General features: G+C 36.2%; 1 protein-coding gene across 1 annotated transcript in view; it reads left to right on the top strand.

The window, feature by feature from the left end:
• ahctf1 (AT hook containing transcription factor 1) overlaps positions 1-12,313 on the top strand; it is a 61,432-nt gene that overhangs the window by 18,941 nt on the left and 30,178 nt on the right. Inside the window, exons 15-21 of the mRNA XM_049463471.1 lie at positions 1,046-1,186; positions 2,408-2,512; positions 3,031-3,127; positions 9,643-9,766; positions 10,686-10,742; positions 11,165-11,311; positions 12,064-12,254. Coding sequence (XP_049319428.1) covers positions 1,046-1,186; positions 2,408-2,512; positions 3,031-3,127; positions 9,643-9,766; positions 10,686-10,742; positions 11,165-11,311; positions 12,064-12,254 — 862 coding nt within the window. The remainder of the gene's footprint in view (positions 1-1,045; positions 1,187-2,407; positions 2,513-3,030; positions 3,128-9,642; positions 9,767-10,685; positions 10,743-11,164; positions 11,312-12,063; positions 12,255-12,313) is intronic.

The following is a 12,313-nucleotide window of genomic DNA, read 5'->3' as shown; positions in this document are numbered from 1 at the left end:
ATGCTGGGTGATGGTGATGCTGGTTGATGGTGATGCTGGTTGATGGTGATGCTGGTTGATGGTGATGCTGGGTGATGGTGATGCTGGGTGATGGTGATGCTGGGTGATGGTGATGCTGGGTGATGGTGATGCTGGGTGATGCTGGGTGATAGTAATAGTGATGCTGGGTGATGGTAATAGTGATGCTGGGTGATGGTGATGCTGGGTGATGGTGATGCTGGGTGATGCTGGGTGATAGTAATAGTGATGCTGGGTGATGGTAATAGTGATGCTGGGTGATGGTAATAGTGATGCTGGGTGATAGTGATGCTGGGTGATAGTGATGCTGGGTGATAGTAATGCTGGGTGATACTGATGCTGGGGGATAGTGATAGTGATGCTGGGTGATAGTGATAGTGATGCTGGGTGATAGTGATAGTGATGCTGGGTGATAGTGATAGTGATGCTGGGTGATAGTGATAGTGATGCTGGGTGATAGTGATAGTGATGCTGGGTGATAGTGATAGTGATGCTGGGTGATAGTGATGCTGGGTGATAGTGATAGTGATGCTGGGTGATAGTGATGCTGGGTGATAGTGATGCTGGGTGATGGTGATGGTGATGCTGGGTGATAGTAATAGTGATGCTGGGTGATAGTAATAGTGATTCTGGGTGATGGTGATGCTGGGTGATGGTGATGCTGGGTGATGGTGATGCTGGGTGATAGTAATAGTGATGCTGGGTGATGGTGATGCTGGGTGATGGTGATGCTGGGTGATGGTGATGCTGGGTGATGGTGATGCTGGGTGATAGTAATAGTGATGCTGGGTGATGGTGATGCTGGGTGATAGTGATGGTGATGCTGGTCGATGGTGATGTTGGGTGATAGTGATGGTGATGTTGGGTGATAGTGATGGTGATGCTGGGTGATAGTGATGGTGATGCCTGGTGATGGTGATGCTGGTCGATGGTGATGCTGGGTGATAGTGATGGTGATGTTGGGTGATAGTGATGGTGATAGTGTGTGATAGTGATTGTGATGGTGTGTGTTGTGTTGTGTGTTCAGGTGCTCCACTGTTCGACAGCTCCTCAAACTTCACAGATCCTCAAACCATGAAGCTCCTGCAGCACAGCCAGCGCTTACTGAGCAACCTCAGCACCATCTTCCACTGCCTACTGAACCAGGCCCAGGAGCTCACCCAGAGAGGTACACACGCTCCACACACGCTCCACACACGCTCCACACACGCTCTACACACGCTCCACACACGCTCCACACACGCTCCACACACGCTCCACACACGCTCCACACACGCTCTACACACGCTCTACACACGCTCTACACACGCTCTACACACGCTCTACACACGCTCTACACACGCTCTACACACGCTCCACACACGCTCCACACACGCTCCACACACGCTCTACACACGCTCTACACACGCTCCACACACGCTCTACACACGCTCTACACACGCTCTACACACGCTCCACACACGCTCCACACACGCTCCACACACGCTCCACACACGCTCTACACACGCTCCACACACGCTCCACACACGCTCCACACACGCTCCACACATGCTCAACACACGCTCAACACACGCTCTACACACACACCGCTCAGCAACCTCAGCACCATGGCAATAGGGTAGATATATATATAATATATATAATTGGCAATATATCATATGATTTTGTTTACAATACAGTATATAATCGATAGTGATTTACGTATAAACAAACAGATTATGAAACAGTACATAAAATAATTTTTAAAAGTTAAGATCTAGAGGTGTAATAAAATAATAAAATACAAGTAATAATAAAATAGAACATCCCAACAAACCACGTGAGCAGGTTCTCTCCTCTGGTCAAAGTTGTCTGGCGCAGGAGCAAGAAAGTTTCTATGTTCCAGTCCAGCATATATAGTTCTGTGTGGAGCTGCTTTAACTCTAAGAGCACAGCTGTGAATTTTCTGCATTCAAATGCATCAAGTGTTTTTAATGGGTAGTTCAGCATCCCTGCAGCAGCAGAGATTAACATTATTTAATAGCTGCAGTAATTATTATCTGGGTAATAAATCCGGTTAAACTGCACCTGAACAGCCGTTTAGCTCAAACCTGAGGAGTATTATTTAATTATCAAATTAGTATAACCGTGTAGTATTGATTACTTTTTGTTTGTGCGCATGTCATTTTCATATTTCAGGCACTGCAGTAGAAACACTCACCAAAGAGTTAATAAATATATATATTTACATCAATAAGTTCTAAAATTATTAAAAGTATCAAAATTGCTATAGGGAGTTAATTTTCACTTTTACTGCAGTTGAGTATCAGATTTCTGTAATGGTGACGTTCTTTCTGTGCTCTGTAATGGTTAATAATGATGAGTGCTGATGGTTCTGTTGTGGTTCTAGGTCTGGTTGGGTTGATGAATAAGAGCATGGTGTCCAGTCTGATCTCTCAGTACGCTCAGGTGGTTCTGTGGTTCTGCCGGACCGGTCTTCTCCCCGAGAGCTCAGGTACAGCAGTGTAAATATATAATATATTCATTTAACAGTGAATTAGTATTTCTTTATTATTATTATTATTTATATTTGCCATCATGTTACTATATGCTCATTAATACAGTAGTTTAGTATTTATTCCACTGCAGTTTTCTCTCATGTATATATTGTCTGTGTACACTATTCCTTTATTATTCTGTTATACTGTATTCCACTGTTTATACTGCTCTACACTTCATACCTTAAACTGCATTGCTGCTCCTGTACATCCATATTGCATTTATGTAAGATACTTCTGTAGATCTAATTATATATTTGTATATTTATATATTTATACTTGTGTATATATATTTATATCTTTGAACTTTAATGTAAATAACACCATATATTGCAGTTCTGGTTGGATGCTAACTGCATTTCATTGGCTCTGTATTCTACACTGCACAATGCCAGAGTTTAATCTAATCTAATCTGTGTTTGATTTGTTCATTAGCTGAGCTTTATTTAACTGTGTTTGATTTGTTTTTGATCAGATGATGATTTGCTGCAGATTTCCAGACCGTTTTACAGTTTCTCTGTTATTAAGAATTACTACACCGGACAGAGGGAGGAGCTTCAGAGACTGGCCAAGTGAGTCTGTCCTGTAATGTTAGTAGGGCTGGACAATACGGGTGTTTTTGTATATATATATTATATTATAAATTATTATTATTTATTTATTTATTTATTTAATGCTGACTTAAAATTACTATTATTAAAATTAAAATTACTTATTTTTACTATTATATTCCTTATTATTATTTTTTTCCCCTGAGTGAAAATAAAGGTTGATTGATTGAAAAAAAAAAAAATTGTTTAATTTAGTTAAATAAGAGAACTAATATATATTTAACTATAATAAACTCTGTGTTAATCAGCAGTGTGTGCTCAGTTAGACAGGCTGTATTTGTGAGATATTTGTGTGTATTTGTGAGTGAGTGTGTGTGTTTGTGAGATATTTGTGTGTGTTTGTGTGTGTTTGTGTGTGTATGTGAGATATTTGTGTGTGTTTGTGTGTGTTTGTGTGTGTATGTGAGATATTTGTGTGTGTTTGTGTGTGTTTGTGTGTGTTTGTGTGTGTTTGTGTGTGTTTGTGAGATATTTGTGAGATATTTGTGAGATGTTTGTGAGATATTTGTGAGATATTTGTGTGTATTTGTGTGTATTTGTGAGATATTTGTGTGTGTTTGTGTGTGTTTGTGTGTGTATGTGAGATATTTGTGTGTGTTTGTGTGTGTTTGTGTGTGTATGTGAGATATTTGTGTGTGTTTGTGTGTGTTTGTGTGTGTTTGTGAGATATTTGTGAGATATTTGTGTGTATTTGTGTGTATTTGTGTGTATTTGTGTGTATTTGTGTGTATTTGTGTGTGTTTGTGAGATATTTGTGAGATATTTGTGAGATATTTGTGAGATATTTGTGTGTGTTTGTGTGTATTTGTGTGTATTTGTGTGTATTTGTGTGTGTTTGTGTGTATTTGTGAGATATTTGTGAGATATTTGTGTGTATTTGTGTGTATTTGTGTGTATTTGTGTGTGTTTGTGAGATATTTGTGAGATGTTTGTGAGATGTTTGTGAGATATTTGTGAGATATTTGTGAGATATTTGTGTGTATTTGTGTGTGTTTGTGTGTATTTGTGTGTGTTTGTGAGATATTTGTGAGATATTTGTGTGTATTTGTGTGTATTTGTGTGTATTTGTGTGTATTTGTGTGTGTTTGTGAGATATTTGTGAGATATTTGTGAGATATTTGTGTGTATTTGTGAGATGTTTGTGAGATATTTGTGAGATATTTGTGAGATATTTGTGAGATATTTGTGTGTATTTGTGTGTATTTGTGTGTATTTGTGTGTGTTTGTGAGATATTTGTGAGATATTTGTGAGATATTTGTGAGATATTTGTGTGTATTTGTGTGTATTTGTGTGTGTTTGTGAGATATTTGTGAGATATTTGTGAGATATTTGTGAGATATTTGTGAGATATTTGTGTGTATTTGTGTGTATTTGTGTGTATTTGTGTGTGTTTGTGAGATATTTGTGAGATATTTGTGAGATATTTGTGTGTATTTGTGTGTATTTGTGTGTATTTGTGTGTGTTTGTGTGTATTTGTGTGTGTTTGTGAGTATTTGTGTGTGTTTGTGAGATATTTGTGTGTATTTGTGTGTATTTGTGTGTGTTTGTGTGTATTTGTGTGTGTTTGTGAGATATTTGTGAGATATTTGTGAGATATTTGTGTGTATTTGTGTGTATTTGTGTGTGTTTGTGAGTATTTGTGTGTATTTGTGAGATATTTGTGTGTATTTGTGTGTGTTTGTGTGTGTTTGTGAGATATTTGTGAGTATTTGTGAGTATTTGTGAGATATTTGTGTGTATTTGTGAGATATTTGTGTGTATTTGTGTGTATTTGTGTGTATTTGTGTGTGTTTGTGAGATATTTGTGAGATATTTGTGAGATATTTGTGAGATATTTGTGAGATATTTGTGTGTATTTGTGTGTATTTGTGTGTATTTGTGTGTGTTTGTGAGATATTTGTGAGATATTTGTGAGATATTTGTGAGATATTTGTGTGTATTTGTGTGTATTTGTGTGTGTTTGTGAGATATTTGTGAGATATTTGTGAGATATTTGTGAGATATTTGTGTGTATTTGTGTGTATTTGTGTGTATTTGTGTGTGTTTGTGAGATATTTGTGAGATATTTGTGAGATATTTGTGAGATATTTGTGAGATATTTGTGTGTATTTGTGTGTATTTGTGTGTATTTGTGTGTGTTTGTGTGTATTTGTGTGTGTTTGTGAGTATTTGTGTGTGTTTGTGAGATATTTGTGTGTATTTGTGTGTATTTGTGTGTGTTTGTGTGTATTTGTGTGTGTTTGTGAGATATTTGTGAGATATTTGTGAGATATTTGTGTGTATTTGTGTGTATTTGTGTGTATTTGTGTGTGTTTGTGAGTATTTGTGTGTATTTGTGAGATATTTGTGTGTATTTGTGTGTGTTTGTGTGTGTTTGTGAGATATTTGTGAGTATTTGTGAGTATTTGTGAGATATTTGTGTGTATTTGTGAGATATTTGTGTGTATTTGTGTGTATTTGTGTGTATTTGTGTGTGTTTGTGAGATATTTGTGAGATATTTGTGAGATATTTGTGAGATATTTGTGTGTATTTGTGTGTATTTGTGTGTATTTGTGTGTGTTTGTGAGATATTTGTGAGATATTTGTGAGATATTTGTGAGATATTTGTGAGATATTTGTGAGATATTTGTGAGATATTTGTGTGTATTTGTGAGATATTTGTGTGTATTTGTGTGTATTTGTGTGTATTTGTGTGTGTTTGTGAGATATTTGTGAGATATTTGTGTGTATTTGTGTGTGTTTGTGAGATATTTGTGAGATATTTGTGTGTGTTTGTGTGTATTTGTGTGTGTTTGTGAGATATTTGTGTGTTTGTGAGATATTTGTGTGTATTTGTGTGTGTTTGTGTGTGTTTGTGAGATATTTGTGAGATATTTGTGAGATATTTGTGTGTATTTGTGTGTGTTTGTGAGTGTTTGTGAGATATTTGTGAGATATTTGTGATATTTGTGTGTATTTGTGTGTGTTTGTGTGTGTTTGTGAGTATTTGTGAGTATTTGTGTGTATTTGTGAGATATTTGTGAGATGTTTGTGAGATATTTGTGTGTATTTGTGTGTATTTGTGAGTATTTGTGAGTATTTGTGAGTATTTGTGTGTATTTGTGAGATATTTGTGTGTATTTGTGTGTGTTTGTGTGTGTTTGTGAGATATTTGTGAGATGTTTGTGAGATATTTGTGTGTATTTGTGTGTGTTTGTGAGTATTTGTGTGTATTTGTGTGTGTTTGTGTGTGTTTGTGAGATATTTGTGAGATGTTTGTGAGATATTTGTGTGTATTTGTGAGTATTTGTGAGATATTTGTGTGTATTTGTGAGATATTTGTGTGTATTTGTGTGTATTTGTGTGTATTTGTGTGTGTTTGTGAGATATTTGTGAGATATTTGTGAGATATTTGTGAGATATTTGTGTGTATTTGTGTGTATTTGTGTGTATTTGTGTGTGTTTGTGAGATATTTGTGAGATATTTGTGAGATATTTGTGAGATATTTGTGTGTATTTGTGAGATATTTGTGTGTATTTGTGTGTATTTGTGTGTATTTGTGTGTGTTTGTGAGATATTTGTGAGATATTTGTGTGTATTTGTGTGTGTTTGTGAGATATTTGTGAGATATTTGTGTGTGTTTGTGTGTATTTGTGTGTGTTTGTGAGATATTTGTGTGTTTGTGAGATATTTGTGTGTATTTGTGTGTGTTTGTGTGTGTTTGTGAGATATTTGTGAGATATTTGTGAGATATTTGTGTGTATTTGTGTGTGTTTGTGAGTGTTTGTGAGATATTTGTGAGATATTTGTGATATTTGTGTGTATTTGTGTGTGTTTGTGTGTGTTTGTGAGTATTTGTGAGTATTTGTGTGTATTTGTGAGATATTTGTGAGATGTTTGTGAGATATTTGTGTGTATTTGTGTGTATTTGTGAGTATTTGTGAGTATTTGTGAGTATTTGTGTGTATTTGTGAGATATTTGTGTGTATTTGTGTGTGTTTGTGTGTGTTTGTGAGATATTTGTGAGATGTTTGTGAGATATTTGTGTGTATTTGTGTGTATTTGTGTGTGTTTGTGAGTATTTGTGTGTATTTGTGAGATGTTTGTGTGTGTTTGTATTTGTGTGTATTTGTGAGATATTTGTGTGTATTTGTGTGTATTTGTGTGTATTTGTGTGTGTTTGTGTGTGTTTGTGTGTGTTTGTGAGTATTTGTGTGTATTTGTGTGTATTTGTGTGTATTTGTGTGTGTTTGTGTGTGTTTGTGAGTATTTGTGTGTATTTGTGAGATATTTGTGTGTATTTGTGTGTGTTTGTGAGATATTTGTGTGTATTTGTGTGTGTTTGTGTGTGTTTGTGAGATATTTGTGTGTATTTGTGTGTGTTTGTGTGTGTTTGTGAGATATTTGTGAGATGTTTGTGATATTTGTGTGTATTTGTGTGTATTTGTGTGTATTTGTGTGTGTTTGTGTGTGTTTGTGAGATATTTGTGTGTGTTTGTGAGATATTTGTGAGATGTTTGTGATATTTGTGTGTATTTGTGTGTATTTGTGTGTGTTTGTGTGTGTTTGTGAGTATTTGTGTGTATTTGTGAGATATTTGTGAGATATTTGTGTGTATTTGTGTGTATTTGTGAGATATTTGTGTGTATTTGTGTGTATTTGTGAGATATTTGTGTGTATTTGTGAGTATTTGTGAGATATTTGTGTGTATTTGTGTGTATTTGTGTGTGTTTGTGAGATATTTGTGTGTATTTGTGAGATATTTGTGAGATATTTGTGTGTATTTGTGAGATATTTGTGAGATATTTGTGAGATATTTGTGTGTATTTGTGTGTATTTGTGAGATATTTGTGAGATATTTGTGAGATATTTGTGAGATATTTGTGAGATATTTGTGAGATATTTGTGAGATATTTGTGAGATATTTGTGTGTATTTGTGTGTATTTGTGAGATATTTGTGTGTATTTGTGTGTATTTGTGTGTGTTTGTGAGATATTTGTGTGTATTTGTGAGATATTTGTGAGATATTTGTGTGTATTTGTGAGATATTTGTGAGATATTTGTGTGTATTTGTGTGTGTTTGTGAGATATTTGTGTGTATTTGTGTGTATTTGTGAGATATTTGTGTGTATTTGTGAGATATTTGTGTGTATTTGTGTGTGTTTGTGAGATATTTGTGTGTATTTGTGTGTATTTGTGAGATATTTGTGTGTATTTGTGTGTATTTGTGAGATATTTGTGTGTATTTGTGAGATATTTGTGTGTATTTGTGTGTATTTGTGAGATATTTGTGTGTATTTGTGTGTATTTGTGTGTATTTGTGAGATATTTGTGTGTATTTGTGAGATATTTGTGAGATATTTGTGTGTATTTGTGTGTATTTGTGTGTGTTTGTGAGATATTTGTGTGTATTTGTGTGTATTTGTGAGATATTTGTGTGTATTTGTGTGTATTTGTGAGATATTTGTGTGTATTTGTGAGATATTTGTGTGTATTTGTGTGTATTTGTGAGATATTTGTGTGTATTTGTGTGTATTTGTGAGATATTTGTGTGTATTTGTGAGATATTTGTGAGATATTTGTGAGATATTTGTGAGATATTTGTGAGATATTTGTGTGTATTTGTGTGTATTTGTGAGATATTTGTGTGTATTTGTGTGTATTTGTGAGATATTTGTGTGTATTTGTGAGATATTTGTGTGTATTTGTGAGATATTTGTGAGATATTTGTGTGTATTTGTGAGATATTTGTGTGTATTTGTGTGTATTTGTGTGTGTTTGTGAGTATTTGTGTGTATTTGTGAGATATTTGTGTGTATTTGTGTGTATTTGTGTGTGTTTGTGAGATATTTGTGAGATATTTGTGAGATATTTGTGTGTATTTGTGTGTATTTGTGAGATATTTGTGTGTATTTGTGTGTATTTGTGTGTATTTGTGTGTATTTGTGAGATATTTGTGAGATATTTGTGAGATATTTGTGTGTATTTGTGTGTGTTTGTGAGATATTTGTGAGATATTTGTGAGATATTTGTGTGTATTTGTGTGTATTTGTGAGATATTTGTGTGTATTTGTGTGTATTTGTGTGTGTTTGTGAGTATTTGTGAGATATTTGTGTGTGTTTGTGAGATATTTGTGAGATATTTGTGAGATATTTGTGAGATATTTGTGTGTTTGTGAGATATTTGTGAGATATTTGTGAGATATTTGTGAGATATTTGTGTGTATTTGTGTGTATTTGTGCGTGTTTGTGAGATATTTGTGTGTTTGTGAGATATTTGTGTGTTTGTGAGATATTTGTGAGATATTTGTGAGATATTTGTGTGTATTTGTGAGATATTTGTGTGTATTTGTGTGTATTTGTGCGTGTTTGTGAGATATTTGTGTGTTTGTGAGATATTTGTGTGTTTGTGAGATATTTGTGTGTGTTTGTGTGTATTTGTGTGATTTGGATTATTTATGTGATATTTGTGATGTTCTCTCCGTTTCTCAGGGATAAGTGGAGTGCAGACTGCCTGATGATTGACGGGTTGGTGGCCCAGTGTGGAGACCGTGTCTCAGAGCTGTGGAGGCGGGACGAGGGCGGGAACGGGCAGTACCCGCCCCCTTCACTACATGTGAGACTGAGACCCAATCCCATTTCACCCCTTGACCCTACCTCTTACGCCTACCCCTTCTTTTTAAGTGTAACCCCTCCTAGGGCTGGGCGATATGGAAAAAAATCTCATCATGATAAAGTGACAGGATAAGATTTAAATTACAATAGCACTTGGATTTTTAATAAAATTATATTTAATCAAAGGGTTATTATAACATTATATCACAGTGTTCATTCTGACAGGTGAGTTTGATTTAGTCTTAGTCTTTTGACTAAAATGTATAATTTAGTCTTTTGGTACTTGGCTGAGCAGGCAGTGCAGCATGCTGCCTGATTACGTGCGGCGCCCGTTCGCGGCGCTGCTTAAATGGGAAATAAAAAATAGTTTATCGAATCTTATCATCATCGAGGGAAAATTTATCGCGATAAAAATCGAGATCATTTTACTGCCCAGCATTAACCCTTCTCTAAGAATTGGGAAAACCTTCATACATCTGATTACACTGATACGTCATCAGGAGCTCTAAAACTAAAGTTCAGTAACCTAACTGCTGCTGCTGATTAACTGTAGTTAACTTTAGGGTTTTATTGTACGTCTTCAGAAAGAGGGGAGATTTGTGCAGAAATTAATTATTAGTGTTCGAGAGCTGAAATTAGCTTTGATTAGCTTTTATTTTATCTTATTTTTTTGTTCCGCCTTAAATGCTTGAGCTCCTGCCATGGGTTGCACCATTTAAGGTGGAACGGGAAAGTTAGATAAGCTACTGAGACAAACTACTAGCGATCATCTTGGTGGTAGGGCCAAGTGGTGAAATAGGATTGGGCCTGAGTTTGAGTGTGATTGATTAATACATCTATAATAGATTATAGATTACTGTATCAGAGCTGTGATTGGGTTTATTGAAATGTATTGAAATTAATTCATTATATTTCTGCAGGCTTTGCTGGATCTGTATCTGCTGGAGAACATCGAGGAATCTGTTAAACACGCCATCGTATCCTTCCTGACCCTGCGGAGGAGCTGCGGGTTTATTTTTTTAAATAAATTTTATATTTGGAAATAGAGCTGGGAGGTTAATAAAATAAATTACTGTTTTAATGCGATTTTTAAAATTGGATAATCAATATTTTATATCATTGCTTACAGAAGCTGCATAGTGAAGCTCAGTAGTTTGATATTTACTTCAGTCAGAAACCTGTAAAGAATACAAAAATCAATATTTGGTTATATAACCCTGTTTTTAATCAGTTTTTATGCGTCTTGGCATCATGTTCTCCTTCACCAGTCTTACACACTGCTTTGTGTAATCTTATGCTGCTCCTAGAGCAAAACATGTTAGTTTATATAGGTTATTTTGCAGTGTGGTTTTATATAGGTTGTTTTGCGGTTGTGTGTCCTTAACTCCTCCCCCTGCAGGTGATTTACCTGCTGCTGGATGTGATGTACTCCTTTCCTAATAAGAGTGGAGCGTCAGTGGAGTCCTTCCCCACCGCCTTCGCCATCCCCATCGGCCTGGTGAAGCTGGTGCAGGGCCTGTGGCTGCTGGATCACCACGACCACGAGGTGAGCTAACTAACAAAGTAAAGCTAAGTAAACAAAACTGTAATAATAAAAAAATATTTTAAATCAAACAAACGCTGGATGTTAATCTACACAGATTTCTCTCCGGAAATCTGTTTATTTGGGCGAGTATGCGTACTGTAATCAAATTGAAGTGCTTTTAGATTTCTAGACTCCATTAAGGCTTGGTGCAGCATTATTAGCATTAATGGCTAACCGCTAGCGCTAGCCAGCAGTTAGCGCTAGTAAATGCTTCTCGACAGCGCTACACTGAGGAACTCTGAGTGTTCCGGTAAGCCAGGGTGATATTAGCTGGCGGTTCAACCAATGTAGCTTGTTTTAACGCAGTAAACACACAGACTAAAGTCTGATATACTCACCTCTAAATGTTGATGGAGCTAAATAGCTCTTAGCTCGGTTAGCGGCTAATGCTAATACTGCTCCAGCCTTAGTGATGGAGAAACTTCACTGAAACTCCTGTATAGCTCTGTACTTCAGTGGAGTGTCTTTACTGCTCCTTAATACCTGACTGATAGAATTCATACATAAGGAGCACCGGATTATAAGCAGCTCTGATGATTTTTGGGGAAATTAAAGGATTTTGAGTGCAGCTTATAGTGGGAAAAATAATGTAATTTCATCAGTTATTAAAGGTGTTTTTGTTTTCTCTCTCTCTCTTTCTCTCTACTCTCTCTCTCTCTTTCTCTCTCTCTACTCTCTCTCTTTCTCTCTCTCTCTCTCTCTCTCTCTCTCAGAACTCTCTGGAGCTGTTGCTCCACCCCTCCACCAGTCAGTCGGTGTGGGCGTGGCAGCACGGGCGGGTGCTGCAGGCTCTGATGTGTCAGGGGAAGCACAGCATCGCGCTGCGTTACCTGCACGTCATGAAGCCCTCCGTCAACTCCACCAATCAGACCAAGCTCTGCCTCTCAGTGCTGCTACACAACAGGTACACACACACCTGTTCACACACACACACACACACACCTGTTCACACATACACCTGTA

Source organism: Astyanax mexicanus, chromosome 14 (assembly GCF_023375975.1).
Source record: "Astyanax mexicanus isolate ESR-SI-001 chromosome 14, AstMex3_surface, whole genome shotgun sequence".
In the NCBI taxonomy this organism is placed as follows: domain Eukaryota; kingdom Metazoa; phylum Chordata; class Actinopteri; order Characiformes; family Acestrorhamphidae; genus Astyanax; species Astyanax mexicanus.
Note: the sequence above shows the minus strand (reverse complement) of the source record. Positions and strands in the feature narration are given on the sequence as shown.